We start from the raw sequence: 19,792 nt of genomic DNA on the forward strand, positions 1-19,792 counted from the left end.
GGACGAAATGAAGCTTATGAAGGTAATGGAGGTAATGTCATGGGTAATGAGTAAAAAAGAGCAATCAAACAAAGAGAGAGAAGGAGAGATGGAGAGAGAAGGAGGAGGCATAATAAATATGAAAGACTATTAAACTTGTTTAGTCTCCTTTTCTTTTCTTCACTTTACTCCTTTGTTCCTGTATAATAATTAATCAAAACAGTAACGGTTTCTCTCCTTCTCCTTCTCTCTCTCTCTCTCTCTCTTGCCCAGACTCTGACTTCTTTCATTCTTCTTCTTCTTCTTCTTCTTCCCCATCCCTTGTACATATACATATACATATCCATATCCATATACCTATTCTAATCATGTCCAAATCTTCCTATTCCATGCCCCCGGGTGAAGAAAGACATTACAATGTCCCAACTTCAAGACCTAATTCCATGCAACAGAAACTAGCCCTCATGCAACAACAACAACAACAGTACAATGTCAAACCCATCACCATTCGTCCAAACTCAATGTCTCTTCCTTTTGCTGGTCTCTCTCATCAACAAACACAATCCAAACTCTCTCAATGGCTTCATTTTGGCCAACAAAAGTTCCTCAAACTCAAACGTCTACACAGGATACGAACCAGACGTGGTCTCGAACGGAATTGGTATCAAGTCAGCACCGCTCTCTTCTTGATCCTCTCTCTCCTTCTTCTCACTCACCTTCTTGGATCCATCATCGGTTTTGGCTTCAGTTTTGGCTCCCTACCCTTGTTCTCGGGATCGAGAGATCGATTAGGTCCCAGGATGAAGGAGACACTTCAGGCATTAGAGGAACTTCAATACATGACCAATTCTGGTGTCATTGTCACACTTGACAAAAATAAACTTTATTCCGGTGTCAGAAGAGCTAGACTCTACCAGGGGTCAAGGATCCGAAGGCAGATCATGGATTTCCAAAAGGATCCTGTCATCAAAGTCGTCGATAATGATTGCCTGGATGAAGCCTTGAAGCTGAAACGACTGGGCTTTAAACCAATTGTCCTCGATATGGCCAATCGTGAATTTCCAGGTGGAGGTAAAAATGCATGTACTCTGTTCTGTATTCATTTTCATTTTCATTTTCATTTTACTGGTTGATACATTGCATTTTCATTTTCGAAAATGCTCACGTAAAATAACCTTGTTCTCTTTTCTCTCTTTCTTTCTCTTTCTCTCTCTCCTTTTTCCGCATCTAGATTACAGAGCTGATGGCACCACACAAGAAGCAGGACTCTTTCGTAGGACAAACCTTCATCAGTGTTTGGACACAGAGCCAAGGCGGTCTGAATTTTATCCGTTGCCAAGTCAAGGAGCTGTTTACTGTCCCAACATGGTCGTCCTCAGGAGATCAATCAAGGATAATGAAGCATTTATGGAGCGTCCAGAATGGATGAGTTTCCTGGTATGCAGTTTTTTTTTTCTCTTTTTTTTTCGTACATTCCTTACTTTCTAGCGCATTGACTCTTTTTTATTTATTTATTTTGAATTTTTTCTAGGCCATGGCACCACTCAGGAACCCTCCACTTGTTCCAAATGAAGCAAATGAAATGGTCTTGGGAGAAAGAGCCGTCATTATCACAAAGAAAAAGATCCAGAATATGTTTCGCATCGCCCTCGATAATGGTATATGTTGATCCACCTTCTTTCTCTATCACTTGAACAGCTGAACTGAACCAGAATGGTTATGGACTAAGCTGAATTTCTCTGAATTCTTTACTTTAAATACATACAATATAGGACATGATGCTATTGTATTATCTGCATTTGGATGTGGGCGTTTACATAATCCACCTGAATCAGTAGCAATGATATTCAAGGAGGTGATCAAAACCAATTACATGGGTGGTGCGAAACAAGGGCGGACATTTGGTACGATCGTCTTTGCTATCACTTCATACAAAAGCCTGGATAGCGATGTAAGTGATACCTACAACTACGACACCTTTAAGCGTGTTATGGAGGCTCCAGATGAGATCCCACCAACGTCCAAAGAGATGGAGCTTTAATCAAAAGATATACGCATACAATAATATATATATAATAATATAATACAAATAAAAACCCCATATTTTTTTATTTTTTTTACATCTCAATACATGTTCATTGAACTAAAAGAGAAAGGAGCATTAAAGTGGACTTGCTCTGACTGATTGACGTTTTATCTCTGTTTTAATCCTAATAAAATTAAACTTTTTTCAGATCAAGTTCCTTTCTATGGATTAGATATGGATGCAATTTTTTACATGTAAGATCTTCCTACACACTGCAAATAATACACAGAAGGTTCTGGCCTACGATGTGGCGTTGTACCTGCAATGTATTTTAATATACTTATTACACTAATGGACTTTAACAACTTTGTTTTCTCACTCTCTAACTGTCCTCTTCCATCTGTACTCTCTCCCATCATCCCTAGATATCTCCTCCACATGTCTTCACTCTAGAATAAAGCTCCTTTTGCTTACATACACTTACCAATTGCATGGGTCCGGACAACAATCATATTTTTCCCACTCTTGTGTCGTCACCAAATGGCGAAGCTGAAAAAAAAAAAAAAAAAAAAAAAAGAAAGAAAGAAAGAAATAAGAACATCTTTCATCTTGTCCTCATCAATCGAATAATCGAGCACCCACCACAATGACACACAATCAATACCAGCGATTCCGAAGGAGCGACAACGACAGCATTGAAGAAGTTTGTGTCAGGTCTGCTTCCATCTCTGCAGCCAATGGCAACCCGTCATACTATGTGAGTTTGAGAGACATTCAAGACGTGTTTCCAGATGCAATGAGATTCAAGTCGGATGGACATCCTATTCCGTTCCTTGAAGACCTTGATGGCAACAGGTATATTATTCTATCGTAGTGCCTAATGCGCGTTATCAAATACTCTGAATAAGAACATGGGAGGGCTCAATTAGGTATGGGTTCATTCTTTGGTCCAATTAGAATCGAGCCCTCACGCATTGCATTCTATCCTAACAAGATCCTGGATGTCATTACAGAAGGACCACAGGTCTGCAATAGTAATAGCAGCAGTAATAGTAGCACCAGCAGTACTAGCAGCGACAGCATGGCCGTCATCAATTTGCCTGCGTTGAAAATGCCAACCAACCTAACCTCTCAGGATATTTTACCATTATCAAACTTGGTTCATTCTTTCAACTCAATCCTTACTACTCGCGACAAAGCGCAAACTGAGATGGTCAACTCTAGCCTTAAAGCGATTGCGGAGTCGATGCTAGAGGCCAAAGAAAAGAGCAACATGGTGATTGACCTGTTACTGGAAGCCAAAAAGAAGGACGATGAAATGCTTAAACTGAGTAACGAAATACTTAAACTGCAAAGGGAGGCGAAGGAGAAGGACGAAGAAATGCTTAAACTGCAGCAGCAAGCTCTCGACAGACTTGCCATTCTTCAAAGACATGCTAGTGCTATCCTTGTCCAGAACTTTGAGTTACATGAGTATCCAATCCCTCGACTCTTCATAGTCCTGCCTGTCGACACCACCAAGTGGGACCCACGGAATCTCCTGAGGAGCAAGGTCCGCCTTCATTTCCTTTGTGAATGTGGAGAGCACACTGCAACGATAAGCAAAAGCAACCAGATCCATATTGCCAAACACGAAGGATATGACATCCTAAACAGCACAGAGTTCTTTCACAAGTATGGAAAGTACATGCTCATCCTTTTACACTCCCTCAAAATGAAATCGCCCTTGACGGCTTCTTTGGCATCAATTCCGAAACTCGATGCTGGTATCGATTACTCAATCAAATATATGAAAGCACTCTCTAATGAATACTCAGTCTTGAGCAAGATCAACGAAATCGATGACTTTGAGGTACTTGAAGGGGCTGATCTTCGGCAACTGAGGAAATTCCTTGAAAACAACGATGAAAGCAAACAACTTGGCAACTTGTACAGGATCACGACAGAGACAGGCCATGTCAAATGGGTCTGTCTGGATCACTATCGTTGGACATATAGAGAAGCAGAACAAAAAGCGTTCAAAAAGGTAGTGGAGCTAAATGGTGGCGAATATGACTTGCACCTTGGTAAAGTGACAATTACACTAGAGTCCAAAACAACAGCTGAAGAATTCTTCGATGCGCTGGCCAATGCAAGACGTGTTTATGAGTTGGATATCATCTTTGACTGGGATTGGACCAAAGCTGATCTGGAAGCATTCGAAGAAGCACTAAAGACGTCAAGTGTATCGATACTTCGACTTGAACTCGGAGATTTTCAAGAAAGCATTAGCTGGAAAATACTTTCGACATCCTCGCCATATGAAACACTTGCTCGCATGATAGAACTTAGCAGCATGAAGACAATCCATATTGTTCTCCCTCCGAAGACTATAAAAGTCCCCAGTTTACGATTCAATAGGCCATCACACCTTCGAAATCTAACCATTGAGATGCAGCCTCGGATTGGCTTTAATGACTTTCGAGTACTCGCAAGTGCACTCAAGGCCGATACGGCTATAACCACGTTGAACTTGAGGGGTAAATCAATTGGAGATGAAGGAGCTCTTGCACTATCAGAGGCACTCAAGACTAACAGGACATTGACTACTTTGGATTTGGGGTCCAACCGTATTCGAAAGGAGGGAGCCCTTGCACTGTCAGAAGCACTCAAGGCCAACACAACCTTGACCACTCTGAACATGAGAAAGAACCCAATTGGGAATGAAGGAGCTCTTGCACTGTCAGAGGCACTCAAGACTAACACAACTTTGACTGCTTTGTACTTGAGAGACAACTCAATTGGGAATGAAGGAGCTCTTGCACTGTCAGAGTCACTCAAGGCTAACGCAACCTTGACTAACCTGGACTTGTACAGCAACTCAATTGAGAAGGAAGGAGCACTTGCACTGTCAGAGGCACTTAAGACCAATACATCCTTGACTGGTTTGGGCTTGAACAGCAACTCAATTGGGGATGAAGGAGCTCTCGCACTGTCAGAGGCACTTAAGACTAACACTACCTTGACTACACTGGATTTGATGGGCAACCGAATTGAGAGGAAAGGAGCTCTTGCACTGTCAGAGGCGCTCAAGACCAACACCACCTTGATCACTTTGGATTTGGAGTACGATTCACTTGGAAAGGAAGGGGCTCTGTTGCTGTCAAAGATAAATACGACTTTGGATACTTTGGACTTTGAATCCCAATCACTTGGAGTTGAAGGTGCTTATGCAATCGCAGAGGCGCTCAAGGCTAACACAACCTTGACTGCTTTGAGCTTGGAAGTCAACTCAATTGGGAGTGAAGGAGCTCTTGCACTGTCAGAGACACTCAAGGTTAACACTACCTTGATTGGTTTGGGCTTGGGCTACAACTCAATTGGGGATGAAGGAGCTCTTGCACTGTCAGAGGCACTCAAGACAAACACCGGTCTGACCGGTTTGAACTTGTACAATAACTCAATTGGGAAAGAAGGAGCTCTGGCACTGTCAGAGGCACGCAAGGGGCTAACGCAACCTTGACTAACCTGGACTTGACGTACAACCCAATTGGGAATGAAGGAACTCTTGCACTGTCAAAGGCACCCAAGGCTAACGCGACTCTAGTTGTTTATATGTGAGAGTGTCTTAGACGACAGTTAATTATTTCTGGCGCTGTAACACGTCCGGTATTGGCTAATAAATATGAACCTTTATTAGTTCTATTTGGTTGAATTGGTCACCGATATTATCTTGGTAGCTAAAAAGAGATGTTTGTTTCAAATAAATAAATAACTGATGGTAGTGAATGCTCATAGCGTCGTTGCTTTTTGGTCCTTCGATGTCCTTTCTCTTTGCGAGGAAGTTCTAGCGTACCAATGCTATTGGGAACTCATTTTTTTAATCCCTTAAAGGATCCATGAAAAAGGTTAATGATTGGCCGCAGTAGTATGTAAACACCCGCTATGCATTGAAAACTGTGCTCACCTAAACTTCCTTTCTTACAACTACTTCACATCTAAAATGTGCGCTGTGCCTGCTGCGATAACGACTTTATCATGGATCATTCATTTCCTTGCACCTTTGAACTCTGTTCGTTTTCTCATTCTCTTACTATCCCTCTCATCCATTGTCTCCCATAATTCGACTCCAGCTATGTACTCTCTACAGTTTTTCACTTCATTTCTTCTGTTGCATTTCCAAGTATCTCACCGACACTTTCTGGATCGCATGGATTCATTTCTTAGGAATAACTTTCTCGAGCCGTACTTTCAAGCGTGACACATCTCAATGAGTTATAAAGGCTATCTCTTTTTCTCTGGTTGGGTGCATTTTTGGTAAGCCATGTTGGCTTCGTTGTCAGCTTCCCCCTATTCGACCTGAATGAATGGAAGGGAGGATGAGAAACGAAAAGGATCATCGCAAACGAAGTAGGTTGCTGTGTTCCTCTGAAGAAGAGCTGCTTCTCACCTTTTCACAAAGAAGACATCTCTGCTCTATATATTTCAGAAGAGTTGCAAGCTGGAGCCATTCCGGACACTAGGGGATCTAAGCCTTGCCTTGTAATTCCAATAAGGTACGGGATACGGTACCTTCCACTCAGCACCCAAATAAGTCAATTTGAACTATTCCACCCTTCAAAAAAAAAAGAAAAAAAAGAAAAAAAAAGAAAAGAAAAGAAATACGAGCCAGTGGCATCAAGGTCAGGATCTTGGTACTTCTTTGGAACTAATCACTTTGTTTATCTCTAGCGTTGTAAACCAGGCAAAAATGGCTATTTAGCTTCCATCAACCCATGGGTAGATCGGTTTTAGTTCTCCATGCTTTCTACAAGCAGGAAACAACCGTCTATTGCATACTAAGGAAGTAAAATAATCAGTTATCAGCAATAAAAAAGAATCAGCAATAACCATATAGCAAGCTATTTATCATCACGATGAACTAGGTCCTCCATCTACTTGCCTCTACTCTTTAGCGCATCTCGCAACATTTACCATTTTTCATTCGTTCTTCTTCAGCCTAAATAAAAACAAAAACACCTTTCCGGTTCCTTTCGCTAGAGGTGTGTTGCTGAATCTCCATGCTGACCTAAAACTAGTTGTCATTCGAGACGTTAAAGAATCGTTTGATTGCATGCTCAAGTCTTTGGCTCTAGCAGCAATAGTATCAAGCCAAACTACTAGGTGGTATTCATAGTTGCTCCACTAGTACATGCTGTTACCATACCAACCACATCCGTCTCCTATAGTCAGTCTTATCACGGTTAAGATACTACCGTAAATGCGTGGTGTATTAATCGTGATGCGATTGATGCCAGAAATGCTGGTGGAGTGTGCCTCGCGCCAATGTATCTCAAATACCACTTGAATAGTTAACCTAGGATGACAGCTGCGAGGGCTGCGAAGGATTTCCTCATTGGCACAGTTAAGCACTTGAGGTAATAATGATTGGGAGAACGATTCTTCTTTTACAAATTTGCAAAACAATCATAGTTTTCCTATGCTTGAACAATGCTGTTCTTCCTCCATGAATGTTTAAACTGATTTCGACTTGCTACAGACTAAAGGAAACTATTAGGTATGCTTTTATTACTTGCAGGCATCGTACCTAAGCTGGGTGCTTCCAAGCGTTGGTATTCAACCAGGCAAATGAGCCTCACGAGGCGAAGTGCTAGACTACTGTGACCGTGAACGAAACCACGGGTAGTCCATCTAGTTCAATCTAAAAGCCTTGTTCATATTTTCTTCATACAAAGTCATTCTAAGATATACTCTCTCTTGAATCCTTGTATTATGAATAACATTCACACTCTCTATTGATTCTTCGGCCCTGCACTGCATTTCGACTGTGTTTGCTAGTTTTTTTTTTTTCTCATTCAATTTCCTTTTGCGCTGTAGCGTATTTGCATGTTATATTTTCACATCGAAAGTGGGTGTACAATTCGCATTTTATTCAGAACTGAAATAGGTTCACCTGTTCAAAGGTAATCCTTCAGAATAAATTCTTATTATACGCAGAAACGCCTTTGTCAAGAATGATCCGCTTCTTCTGCTCCAGCAGGTATATTTGGGTTCTGCCAAGAGTCTGAGGTGGCTGTGACTTCGGTGGTCTTCAGAGTAGCTTGCATGGCATGTGCTCTCTAGGACCGCCGTGGAATCTCTCTGTATGACATGTACTAACGAATACGCGATATTAATAGAAGCTGCCTGAATATACTCTATATGTCAATACCTTCTTTGTATTTCTGATTGTTCACTTTTCTTGCTAGGATTAATAAGGAAATTGAAAGGAAGACGCCTCGTTTGGAGCTTTCATTCGTCACTTTGATCTATATGACCAGGAATCCAGAGAGGTCGACCTTGTCGCTCTTTTTGGTCAGACCCTTTCAAATATAAAGAGTTTACTTAACAAAGTTCTTGTAACTGAACCAGAAAAAGTGACAAGGTCGACCCTCTGCAGGAGTCAGCAATGAGCTCTTATTCAAAGCCTATAAGCTCAGATTTAATCCGTGATGGCAGACGAAAGAGGCTTCAGGAAGAATCTGAAATATTCAGTAAACACCAAGCAGAAAGATTTTGGGCAGACTGGAGCATTGGTCTATGCCCGAAGTCACAGCAAAGAGGGCAACGATAGCATCCCCAAAGGTTAGGATTGTACAAGTAGAAATAGCCTATAACAAATATCCTAATAAGCCCCCCAGCAAGTTCTACTCCATTATTCCAGACACACTCTTATATTTTCAATCGACTAATATTTCGATCTTCTCGATTGTAACAACCACGACTTGTATTAGCACCATGCGAGCCTGTCAATCTCCTCACAATATTAGTGATGGTGATTTTGAAACTCAGCCACATCAGCATCCCTCCAATAAGAATTTACATAGATGGCAGTTACTTCGACTTCATCAATAACTATAAAGGATCACTAAAACCAGCTGTACTGTTCGAAATACGGGATCATCAAAAAGACAAACTTCATGAACGCGATGTTACATAGATGAATAGAGCACAGGGCTGATAGAGCACAGCCAGTTAGAATGAACCAGTGAATCTGTTAATTAAGATGTTCGGACACCTATTCATATCACAATTAGAAAGGAAAAGCAACAGATCCATTGAATCTGTTATGGCTGACGATTGATAGTTACATGGATTTAATTATAATGATTTTAATTCTATTTCATTCAGTATCCATTAATCGGGATATTCTGTAGATCCACAGTTAGGGGGATATTTATGCAAAGCCTTTTTGTAGTCATAGGCAAGTTCGCCAATTGAGGCCTCGTCTAGAAACTACCACAACCAGACCTGATGCCCATGGCAAATAATTCTCCAGATTTGGGATTCCACGCGGCAAAAAGATATTTGTGAAAATCTAAGTTGCAATAAAACATGGTACATAAGGCCCATGGGAAATAAAGTCCACCAAACAAATTGACATTAGTAAAAAAAACAAACTACTTCCTTTATTGTGCATATCAAAGCGGGTTTGTAGCTTGCATGTTGGGCCCCTAGGCGTGGTGGCGTTCTTGCTCATACACACTAGCGACGCTAAGTGGTCCCCTAAGGCTGAGTTAACAAATACATCTGCATATGCACAAAGTAAGTAACCTCAGTTTATCGTTGAATAAATGGGCTTACAGGAGTTCCTCATACTGTCGTGCAGGAAGGGAATCCCTTGCATCGCTCCCACCATTCAGATGCATCGTCGCCGACATTGCAGTACCACATGCCTCTATCCCGCACCATCACACCAACGATTTTGCTGGGGTCTCGATATGAGTGCGAGCTGCAGAGTGTTTTAGTACGTGGATGTTCGCAGAGGCACCACTCTACTCCAACAGCCATACTTGGCAATACCGCGGCAAGCAACACAATAACAGCCAACTTCATTGTAGTACTGCTAGCTTTTGAGTCAATATAGAAAAACAAGGTAAATCGAGATGAAGAAGGGAGGAAACAAAGAAGTGGAACAAAGACAGCTCCTCTGGGGATGATAGTGTTGGAGGCCTCTCTAAGGAAGAGCCGTCTTTATACAAATGATAGCTGTCTTGTTTGACCTACAGCTGCGCGTTGACAGTAATGAGCAAATAAACGCCGTCCTTGTTCTTATGTTCAGACAAATAAACCCGTAGCCTTCATTTATTTACCTTGTGCCAATTGCATGCTTGAGCAATAGGTTAGATCCGATGAGAGACACGGAGAAAAAGAGAGTTCTCTTTGTCTTTTGAAAAGGTTAAGGCCAAGACCAACCTTGGCGTTGACTACGGCTACTCGCTAGCATAGCTTGATCAACAGTAGTGTAGAAGAGTCGACAGACAGAAGCTTGAGTGGAAGAGGAAGACACTGGCGCCATGTATAAGGAAAGTGCGTTGAATTTGGAATAGAAGAGGAAGCATTTGCAAAAAGAAGTAGCAAGTCGATAGAACATACTAAAATAAGACAAGAGGAAAGAAAACTGCATGATGAGAGTTAGAGGGAATATCACAAGAAGAAAATGATGTTCATAAAAAAAGAAGAGAACGGAAAGTAGAGCATCGAAGGGTCCAAAGCTGCAGAAAATAAGTGGACAAACAATGAACCAAGGCATGGAAATGTGAACAACCACGATGGACACCTTCACGTAAGAAAAAGGGGTAAATATCCAGGACACAGCTGCATCTAATCAATTGTAGCGTAAAGTTGGTGTAGTATTTTACTGTGGGACTTGACAAAAAACTCTAAACGTCTGAATGAAAAGGTCTCTCTGGTACAGTTCAATGACTGTCGCAGCAAACATTTGATCGATAAAGCAGTAAGATGAAACTAACCTGTCTCATGGCTGTTCAGCTTTAGTTCAAGCTCCCTATTTGTAGGGGAGGAAAAGCTGACATCGGAGGATGTTGTTGCTGCCATCATAATGATGCCTTTTGGCTTTTTAAATCAACATTTAAGAAATACTCTCTCTCTGTCCGCAGCACTTTGCCTTTTTTGTTGTTCTTGGAGCTATTGCTGATAGATCTGGTCGCGTTAGCGTCGGCCCTATTCAGTGGATGAATATGAGTCTGCACTGCGAGGTCGTCAGGAAATAACTGAAAGTCGGAAGGAGTACCGCCTCCAGATGTCTTAAAGCAAGGATATCAGCGGGGATGCTATATATGCCAATACGGTACACCACGATAACATCCTCTATCTCCCTAGCCTCCAAAATCTGTATCTCATACCCAACAAAGAAGAGTCCAAACGTCCGAAAGCTCGTTCTGTCGCCGTTCCCATACTTATTGAGCATGACTTGGAGATTTGCTGCCATGGATAGCTCTATTTTATGGTAATCATACGCCATAGACCCTCGCTTATTGGGTTTCGCCTATATGATTAGCAGCTCTAGTTAGACCTCATTTTGAAGTATGGTAGCGTCGTGACAAGCTTCCTCGTTTGATTCCCCCGTCGCTCCGATCATGCGAAGGGTTACCTCCGGAAAGGTCTCCAGAAACATCAAGTAGGGGGAATAAATAGCGCTTATGAACCACCTCTCCTGATGGATCTTCCCACCCGACCCGCAGAGTGTCTCCTAATACATGCGAACATATCAGTCGCTTGTTAGCATTTTAAGTATCGATGATAGAGATGTGAAAGGTTTCAAAACGTATTATACTAACCATCTAATCACACTGCTCAAAGCAAAATCCAGATCGACTCTCTCAGAGTCCCCGACAGAGCTAGCCACCATATGGGGGGCAAATTCCAATATCAAGTTGGTGAGCTCCTTGAAATTGGCCGCGCAGGTAAGCGTGTTCAATGCTATGGCGACATTCATATCATAGTCGTTGGTGAGCTCTTTTTTTTGGAGGCGTTCGCGACTCTCTCTTTTGACTTGCTTATTATCATTTAAAGATAATGCGCTGAAGAGCAAGAATGCCGTATCCTCCTTGCCGTACTCGACCGTGGTGGGGGTGGCCAGTTCGGACCACTCCTTTCGCTCAACTTCAGCAGTTGGCTCGGGAGTATCTCTTCGTGATCACTCCCGGCTCTAGGACATCCTTTCGTGTCCGCTCACCTAGACCACAAATATTAAGCAAGGCAATCAGCACACATATCCCATGATACACAAATACATATGACAGCTTTTGCTTTATCAATAGGCTACTACGGCGGCATACTTCATGACGGAAAGCCTCCGAGGTACATTTGCACTTATCGGTGATTGCTTTAGGCGTCCAGCTGTTCTCGCTTATTGTGCGGAGGCCAAAGTTCCAGGTATCTTCATTGGAGCCATCAGAGTATTCAAGGAAGGAAGAGTAACGCCACTTTGAATAATCTGTGGTATGAAAGTAAGCGTTAATCCCAAGGTATGTGGATGCTCACCATTTTCCGTACAGAGTATTTGTTGACATCGTTGATATTATTGATATATATATAGAAATGGGAAGAAAGGATTGATGAAGATAAGGGTGAATATACAGGATGCTAGGTAAGGAACAAGTTCAACAGAAAACAGCTGCTTTATAAATATTTTTTTCTTTTATATTTTGTAAAAACAGAAAATATGTCTGCGCAGCACAATTTCTCAATTACCGATTTGATTATTTGTTGATGTTTTAACTTTATTTTACTGTATTATTGACTCAGTGACCATTAAAAAAGACGAGGAGGTGATGGTGTTTAACTTTATTTTATTGCATTACTGAAAATATGTGTACGAACCACAGACACTAAAGCCATTTGTTCGACGATGCATGTGTTAACTTCCTTTCGTTACTACTACTGAAAACATCAATGAAAATAAATTGTTTATTTGCATTTAGAGTCTATTTCCAATATATCCTCACGACCTCGTGGGTCCCAGTTATCAAAAAAAAAAAAAAAAAAAAAAAATTGTGAGCCCACTTATCCACTAGGAAGGACGAACAATACACTTCCATCCTACAAACCAATTAAGTCACTGATAGGTAAGAGCACAAATCTCACTACCTTCTTCACTGGAACTCCGCGTTCAACCTCTTATATGATGGGCCAATGTGTCTGGACTTGAAAGCTCTTCGAGACTTGACTTCTATAGCTGACAAACGACGCCTGCTGATTTATTTCGCTTTTGAAAATAGCAAAGAGCTAGCATGCAAGGCCAGTAAGAAACATATGCAGACAGTGCTCCCAATCGACTCGAACATATCGAACTCGAATGGGTTCAAATGCATTCGAATCGAAAACGAATCATGGTAAGTTCGAATCGGTTCAAATAAGCCCTTACCTAGCTCGATTCGAATAACGGCCTTAAGTTACAGATCTCTGGGTAATTCGAGTTGTTTGATTACTTCGAGTACCGAATGGCTCGAGTGGTTCGAATAGGAGCACTGTATCTGGATATTGAAGCGGATGCTTGGGAGTGTAACATCATCGGGTGGCAAGAAGGTCGACGTTCTTGTGCAGGCTCTAGAATCTAGTGTTGGCGTGACAGCTAAAATTGAGCTCGCCTGCAATGAGCACAAACCAGAGGACGCATCAGATTTATACAACAATGGAGAATCAAGGTCGATCCTACCTGACCTTGAGCAATTATTTGATTTGGATAGTTGAATGTAACAAGCGCATCTTAATGACTGCAAACCCTTAACAACTTTCCTTTTCGGCGTATCCCCCGCTAGGCTTGGACCCAGCCTAGGGTTGAGTCTTGGCGCACATGAATCGAAACAGTCCTATACTAGGCTATTTTTTTTTTTTTATATAATACAAAGCTGAACAAGCACGCAGTACTATTTTCACCGACTTTCATAACCTCTTGCTCCACTCTCTGTCTAGCTTGTTTGAAGCCATCGATAGTGAAAAAACCTCATGGTCTTCCGCCAAATCTTTTAGTGTTTGGATGGTTGGCACCATTGATCGGCAAGCTTGCAGATTAATCGTGGCTTCGTGGCTTGAGGACGCATCATCGCCCTTCATCTGGAATAGTGACCGATCAGATAAATTATTTTCCCGCGGGGACACAATTCCATATACAAATGTATATATATATAAATAAATATATATTATTGCATGCTGTATGAATTCAAGGAAAGAGGTAGATCGTAATAAAAAAAAAAAATAAAGGTTCCATTTATTAAACAAGTTCGATTGTCGCTTAAATAATTTATACACATTTATACAAGTCAAGTCTATGCGGCCCCTCTTCCTGGTTGGTATAGAGTTTTTTTTTTTTTTTTTTTTTTTTAGCTTTTTAGCTTCTTCTTTTAGAAACCAACAGCAGTCAAGGCGATAACTATTCCTGCAATGGTGAAGACAGAGTTGGCGGCCATCAAAGAGCTTCCATTCGAGGGATTCGCAGGGTCTTCTTCAGCAGTGGTGGTGGCGGAGGCGCTAGGACGGGTAGGGCTGCCACCATTACCAGGGTTAATAAGAGGGGGATTGGAGCGGGTAGGCTGCGGTCCTGAGGGAGCCGACGGTTTCTGCGAGACCGTCACTGCGGCTGGTCCAATAGCAGGAACAGGGTCAGCAGCGATGGAGAAAGAAGGTAAAGTCAAGGCCAAGATGGCAATTGCAGTGTAGGAGGCAGAGAACTTCATTTTAAAAATTGATTGAAATGTATGATAGAGAGGAGAAGAAGAAGAAAAAAGAGAGAGAAAAAAAGAAAAAAAAAGAAAGAAAGAAAGAAGGAAAGAAAAACGAAAAGAAGAAAGGATGGATGGAAGGATAGGCGAAGAAGAATAAGGTCCTTTTATGTCTTCGCCACTCTGATCCATTTTTTTTTTTTGGTAATCTCCCAAGGAGAGCTTTGCACTAAATCTTTCTAGAATATGTACGTTGTTTGTGTGTTTCCCTGTCTCTGGGTTGGAGTTCCCATGCACCTTTTATTCTTAAATAAGATGAATGTTTTTTTTTTTTATTCTTTTGACTTTAACGGACGTATTGTCAAGATCATGGTTAATACATCTATTGATACGTTGTAAACAGGGAACGCTGCGATAAAATGCTATAAAATATACTCAATTGTTCGTTGTAATTATACATGTACGTTGCCTGCTTCTTTGAACTGTAAAAGAAAAAAAGAGTTGGATCGAAATGAACAGGAAGGCGGTGTTCTCTTTCCCCCCTTTTTTCTTTTTTTTTTTTTTTTTTTTCTGTACCATCTTTTTTTTTTCTATTGCTTCTTTTTCTTCTTTTTTTCTGATTAACATCTGCAGTAGTGGGGAACGGAAAGAAGGTCAAGGGACAATCGGACATTATAGACAGACAATGCTCCTGTTCCTCTCCCCTTCCTCCTTCCTTCCTTCATCTTAAAAGGACCAGCTGCTGACTTGTCGATGTTTTAGCAGCTAATGCGTAGTCTAATACCTGGTCATAATAACCACTCTGTTCCTATCTCTCTCCTTTTTTTTTCATGGGAGAGAAATGCTTTTAAATAGGGTTTTGACCGAGGCCTTCTCTTTCTTTCACTTTCTTGTCTATCTCAACGGTTTATATTTTAAAGGCCACGTGCCATTGTAAAATAGAAATACATTAATTCGTTTTAAATAGGATTGCTGGTTTTATTTTTTTTCTTTCTTTCTAAAACAAAAAAAATATTTATATTATCTACATGCTAAGAGTGTAAAAGTATTGTGTGAGGTTTTTTTTTTTTTTTTTTTTTAAAAAAAAAAAAAAAAAAAAAAAAAAAAAAGAGTAGAAAGAGTGTGTAAGAGAGAGTGTGTGTGCAGTGGAAATAGGCTGAGAAAAGAAAGAAACAGTAGAAGAAGAATGTAGCGTACTAGTAAGGACAAGAAAGACCTCGTAGTAAACAAAATAATGTACACAACGAAAACAGAGAAGAAATAAAAGTATAATTGAGGGGGGAAAATAAACTGACTCTATGCTATTCCACTAAAAGTATCTCCCCCTCCTTGTTTGCAAAAAGTGGTATGTGGTAGAAAGAAAAAAGAAATCATGGCCCAACGGTCATGATCTCCGCACACCAACACTGTTCATACTCAATTCAATACTGTCCGCTCGAATCTCATCCACGAAGCTCCAGTCTTCATTATCCAAAAAGTTCAGCTGGAGTTGATTCAGGCTAGGCATACTCGACTGTAACTGTTGGAGCTGCATCTGTTCTTGCTCCATGATCTGCAACTGCAACTTTTGCTCCTCATCAATTTCTTCCCGGAAACGACGTCTCAAACTAAGTCGCTGTTGCATTTGTTGAGCCAGTTGCATCTGTTGTTGCTGTTGCTTTAGTAATGCATTCTCTGTTAATAGTACCGGATCATTCTGATTAAAGTACTGCTGCTCTTGCTGTCTTTGCTGTTGCTGTTGCTGTTGCTGCTGCTGCTGTTGTTGCTGTTGCTGTTGTTGCTGTTGTTGCTGTTGTTGCTGTTGTTGCTGTTGTTGTTGACTGTATAATGGCGAATTGACACGGCTTATGTCATTGGAATGACTCCGCTGTTGCATAGTGAGCAAACTCATTGTTTGCGGCAGTGGCTGTGTTGGAACAAACGTTGTCCCATTAAAGCTCGACATGTCCATGCCCATGCTCATGCCCATTTTCATAGACATGGCCATATTCATATTCATACCGAGCTCTGGTTGCTTTGCATTCATATCCTGACGCTGCGAGTTCCCATGATTGACTTCTTCCTTCATCATCCTGGCCTGGTACTCTCCCACAAACTGGCACATGTCACGGAAACATTCAGTACAGTCTACAGTGGGGCGACCACAGCCACAACCGCAAATCAGGACACCATTATCACCCAACAGAGTGGGATGCTGCATCTGGGCTGCCTCCAGACTGGAGAGCCCTACCCCACTAAGCTCCTGTTTCAAAGCCTGTCGTGCATCCACACTCGAATTGCCTTCGTTCATCCCATTCTGGACCAAGTTCAAGGCGGCGCTGAGATTCAGAGCCTGAGCACTCGTGAGCGTCTTGTCGTTATCAAACATCATGTCCTTGTTCATATCCGTGTCACTACCGACGCCATCCTGTTTTGATCCGTCCATATTTGATTTTAGCATACCTCGGTTGTTTGGATAGGCAAGACACCCAGGACAGGCGCAAAGCTCACCACAGCAACACATACTAGCAGAAATAGCACATCCACATCCGTCTCGTGGAATAAGCTCATCATCACCAAACTCGCTTCTGCTGGCAGAGGATGAATAGGATAGAATGGATGAAGCAGGGGATGATGCGATATCTCCAATCTTTCCAGAGCCACAACATCCCTTCTTGAGAGATGTGGTCGAAGAAACAGGAAGGTTATATAGACTCGAGGTACTGGAAGCTGGGCCGGGGGAAGAGTAAGGGTGATTGGGAGGTGTAGGCACAGCAGGAGATGAGGTGGTGGAGAACGTTGACAAGGCAGAATAGAGCATTCGAATTTCATCCGCAGATGCACTCTCCATCGGGTTCAACGGTGTAGTCCCGTTCATAATGTCATCCATGATCTTTTTAGAGTCCGAAGGGTTCAGCAAATCCATTTCCTCCAAATCATCTGAAGCATTACTGACAGCATAATTGGACATGTTGTCGGGAAAGAAAGGATAGGACGAAGATGAAGGCTGATAATGGTCGCTATCATAATCAGAAGAGCTAGTATAATCAAAGCACAGGTTGGACTGCATCTGAGTAAATTGTGGCAAGGATGAGGACGAGGGTGAGGGCGAGTGCTCTGAACTGACAGACGATGAGAGGGTCTGGACTAGTAAGGAAGAAGATCCGTTGGCATAAATCCGGTTCCCGTTCATCCCATTGACATTCATTCCATTGATATTCATTCCATGAGACACAAGACCATCGGAACTCTGGATAGTCTGTCCACTGTGGGCATGAAGCGGAAATGACATAGGTGGAACCGATTCTTGAGAGGGCTGAAGCAGACCGGGTTGACCGAAATCCAAGCATGTGGTGCCTTGTTGGTGATCGGATATATATGTCTTGGTTGCACCATTGGTGGGCGACGAGCCCTTGAATGGCTTGACGGCGGATTGAGCGGCGTGATTACGGCAGTGGGAACAGATGAGGCCATCGTGGCAGCTGCATAGAGCGACACCTGGAAGGAGAACAGGCGCTTAAGTAAATGAGGACGATTTTTTTTCTTTTTTGTATAAAACATGGCATTTGGTCACCATAGATAATAATTAATTCAACACGCTCCTGTCCGCAGCTGGTGCTCATAGTCCCCTGGACAGAGGCGTGGCAGAGAGCACGCGGAAGGAGCGAGTGAATGCATGATTGAATGTCTACCTCCATTGGACGATTTTACGTCCGCGCTGTCCTGAGGACTACAGCCTTGAGTCGAGACGGACCGGAGGAGGTTCTCACCACCGATTGCTGCCGACATTGACAGGCGACCATCGTGGCTGAGTGATTTCGCACGTTTCAGACCGTTGGCGACAGCAGCAGCTCCTGTCGTTGAGCAGGTTGGCAAGGCCAGTGAACAAATAAATAAATGAATAAAACGAAAAGGAACACATGAACATGAAGCACTCAATCCAACCTTCCCTCCTATCAAAAGGCTCATCAACCAAGAAACAAAAAAGATACGGAATGGAATGATTAAAAGCCGGCAAACATACCTTCCTCTCGGCCACATATACAGCGGGCACTGACATGTTTTGCCTTGCGTAATTCTTTGCAGTGAGGACATTGGGTGGAAGGGCGACCTTTCTTTTTGATCTCATGCAAGGGACGTTCACTGATTGGGATAGATGACAAGAATAGTGTGGAAATCAGTCAGTCATTAGGAGAAACACGGAGGAAAAGATAAAGAGAGGAAATAAAGATGTAGGGGGGCAAATACGGAGTATTATTTGGATATTTACCCATGATTACATGTTGTCGAACGATGACCCTTGATACAGGTCGCACTAATAACAAAAAAACGAGTGATACTTTGTCAGTCCCATCATGCGGCACACACACAAGGTATATCATCCTCCTCCTTGTTCTTTTCATGTTCACCAATTAGCTTGTAATTTCATCACATAAGTAAGAGGATAGGGTGACATTTGATCCAGGCACGGATATCATCCATGACTCCTATCGTTAGTAGAAGCTATTATGACTACTTACCATGCAAACTTTTGGCCGTTTACAAAGATCATGACGAGTTATAAATAAAGAGATAGTGGGGGAGGTTCTCGATATCAGTGGCCGAATGAACTTTTTTTTTTTTTTTTTTTTTTTTCTTTTCTTTTAATGATAATAACAGGCTGGTATTTTGTATCAAAAGAGAGAGAGAGAGAGAGTTGATTGTTCTTGAGCGAAACAGATACACACACTTGAGTAGGTTATGAGTTTCTTGTGAAGAATTACTTGTAAAGGAGTTGAGACTCGGGGTTTTTGTTTGTTCTTCCTATTATGTTCCTTATTATTTTTTTTTTTACACAGATATATGTATTACAAATATCACACACGATGATTGATCTAAAGTCTACACCTTTTTTTTTCTCTTTTCTTTTTTTTCTTTTTACAGAGTGAATTAGAGTCCTGAACAATGAGTAGAGAAAGTGGAAGGGAAGGGAGGAGTTTCTTGTTTGTTTGTGTCTTTGAAAGAGTTTTAGAGAGCAGGAGAACAAGGAGTTGGAAGAGAGCGAGTGAGAAGAGGTAGCAGTAGAGAGGTTAAAGTGTCGGTAGATGCATATGAATGAAGAGTGAGAACGAGAGCGAAAGAAAGAGAGAGAGAGAGAGAGAGAGAGAGAGAGAGAGTAAAGAGAGGGGAAGTGAGTAAGAAACAAGAAGGATTGGATGGAAGAAAAAGAAAGAGAGAAAAGAGAACGAGAAAAAGAGAGAGGAAAAGGGCTGAAGGGCAGTGCTTGGGAAGTACGAGGATGAGTGTACTGATTAAACAAGTGGAACACAGCAAGCACAACTGGGAA

The 19,792-nt window shown here is 41.9% G+C and overlaps 9 protein-coding genes across 9 annotated transcripts; 4 read left to right on the forward strand and 5 right to left on the reverse strand.

Moving 5' to 3' along the window:
* The first annotated feature begins 170 nt into the window (after positions 1–170).
* On the forward strand, positions 171–2,079 carry BCR41DRAFT_354085 (hypothetical protein). Its single transcript, XM_022024251.1, has 4 exons — positions 171–1,050; positions 1,211–1,416; positions 1,511–1,637; positions 1,752–2,079. The coding sequence occupies exons 1-4, from the start codon at positions 348–350 to the stop codon at positions 2,018–2,020; spliced, it is 1,305 nt and encodes a 434-aa protein (XP_021881314.1). The 5' UTR covers positions 171–347; the 3' UTR covers positions 2,021–2,079.
* Positions 2,080–2,669: 590 nt separating this feature from the next.
* Positions 2,670–5,660, forward strand: BCR41DRAFT_354086 (hypothetical protein). The gene is made up of 2 exons (XM_022024252.1): positions 2,670–2,860; positions 2,963–5,660. Exons 1-2 carry the CDS (start codon positions 2,802–2,804, stop codon positions 5,505–5,507), a joined length of 2,604 nt encoding a protein of 867 aa, XP_021881315.1. The 5' UTR covers positions 2,670–2,801; the 3' UTR covers positions 5,508–5,660.
* A 1,099-nt stretch (positions 5,661–6,759) lies between these two features.
* On the forward strand, positions 6,760–8,878 carry BCR41DRAFT_370916 (hypothetical protein; the record flags this gene model as incomplete). Its single annotated transcript, XM_022026564.1, has 6 exons — positions 6,760–6,830; positions 7,025–7,127; positions 7,862–7,947; positions 7,982–8,024; positions 8,254–8,408; positions 8,530–8,878. The coding sequence occupies 6 exons, from the start codon at positions 6,760–6,762 to the stop codon at positions 8,876–8,878; spliced, it is 807 nt and encodes a 268-aa protein (XP_021881316.1).
* A 289-nt stretch (positions 8,879–9,167) lies between these two features.
* Positions 9,168–10,212, reverse strand: BCR41DRAFT_354088 (hypothetical protein). Its single transcript, XM_022024253.1, has one exon. It carries the CDS (start codon positions 9,857–9,859, stop codon positions 9,617–9,619), a length of 243 nt encoding a protein of 80 aa, XP_021881317.1. The 5' UTR covers positions 9,860–10,212; the 3' UTR covers positions 9,168–9,616.
* Positions 9,989–10,773, reverse strand: BCR41DRAFT_65962 (hypothetical protein). Its single transcript, XM_022030966.1, has 2 exons — positions 10,117–10,773; positions 9,989–10,032 (listed from the first exon to the last, which is right to left on the reverse strand). The coding sequence occupies exon 1, from the start codon at positions 10,554–10,556 to the stop codon at positions 10,203–10,205; it is 354 nt and encodes a 117-aa protein (XP_021881318.1). The 5' UTR covers positions 10,557–10,773; the 3' UTR covers positions 9,989–10,032; positions 10,117–10,202.
* A 630-nt stretch (positions 10,774–11,403) lies between these two features.
* On the forward strand, positions 11,404–12,416 carry BCR41DRAFT_396531 (hypothetical protein; the record flags this gene model as incomplete). The annotated part of the gene is made up of 5 exons (XM_022028818.1): positions 11,404–11,444; positions 11,627–11,730; positions 11,840–11,949; positions 12,088–12,243; positions 12,366–12,416. The coding sequence occupies 5 exons, from the start codon at positions 11,404–11,406 to the stop codon at positions 12,414–12,416; spliced, it is 462 nt and encodes a 153-aa protein (XP_021881319.1).
* Positions 12,417–14,029: 1,613 nt separating this feature from the next.
* Positions 14,030–14,601, reverse strand: BCR41DRAFT_65983 (hypothetical protein; the record flags this gene model as incomplete). Its single annotated transcript, XM_022030967.1, has 1 exon — positions 14,030–14,601. A coding segment is annotated over one exon (432 nt), but the record flags the coding sequence as incomplete, so codon positions are not given.
* A 1,174-nt stretch (positions 14,602–15,775) lies between these two features.
* Positions 15,776–18,206, reverse strand: BCR41DRAFT_66020 (hypothetical protein). The gene is made up of 2 exons (XM_022030968.1): positions 18,159–18,206; positions 15,776–17,948 (listed from the first exon to the last, which is right to left on the reverse strand). Exon 2 carries the CDS (start codon positions 17,756–17,758, stop codon positions 15,872–15,874), a length of 1,887 nt encoding a protein of 628 aa, XP_021881321.1. The 5' UTR covers positions 17,759–17,948; positions 18,159–18,206; the 3' UTR covers positions 15,776–15,871.
* Positions 18,207–18,470: 264 nt separating this feature from the next.
* BCR41DRAFT_305960 (hypothetical protein) lies at positions 18,471–18,777 on the reverse strand (the record flags this gene model as incomplete). Its single annotated transcript, XM_022020813.1, has 2 exons — positions 18,471–18,609; positions 18,737–18,777. Coding segments are annotated over 2 exons (180 nt in total), but the record flags the coding sequence as incomplete, so codon positions are not given.
* Positions 18,778–19,792: the final 1,015 nt, after the last annotated feature.

This window comes from Lobosporangium transversale, assembly GCF_002105155.1.
Source record: "Lobosporangium transversale strain NRRL 3116 chromosome Unknown BCR41scaffold_19, whole genome shotgun sequence".
Taxonomy (NCBI): domain Eukaryota; kingdom Fungi; phylum Mortierellomycota; class Mortierellomycetes; order Mortierellales; family Mortierellaceae; genus Lobosporangium; species Lobosporangium transversale.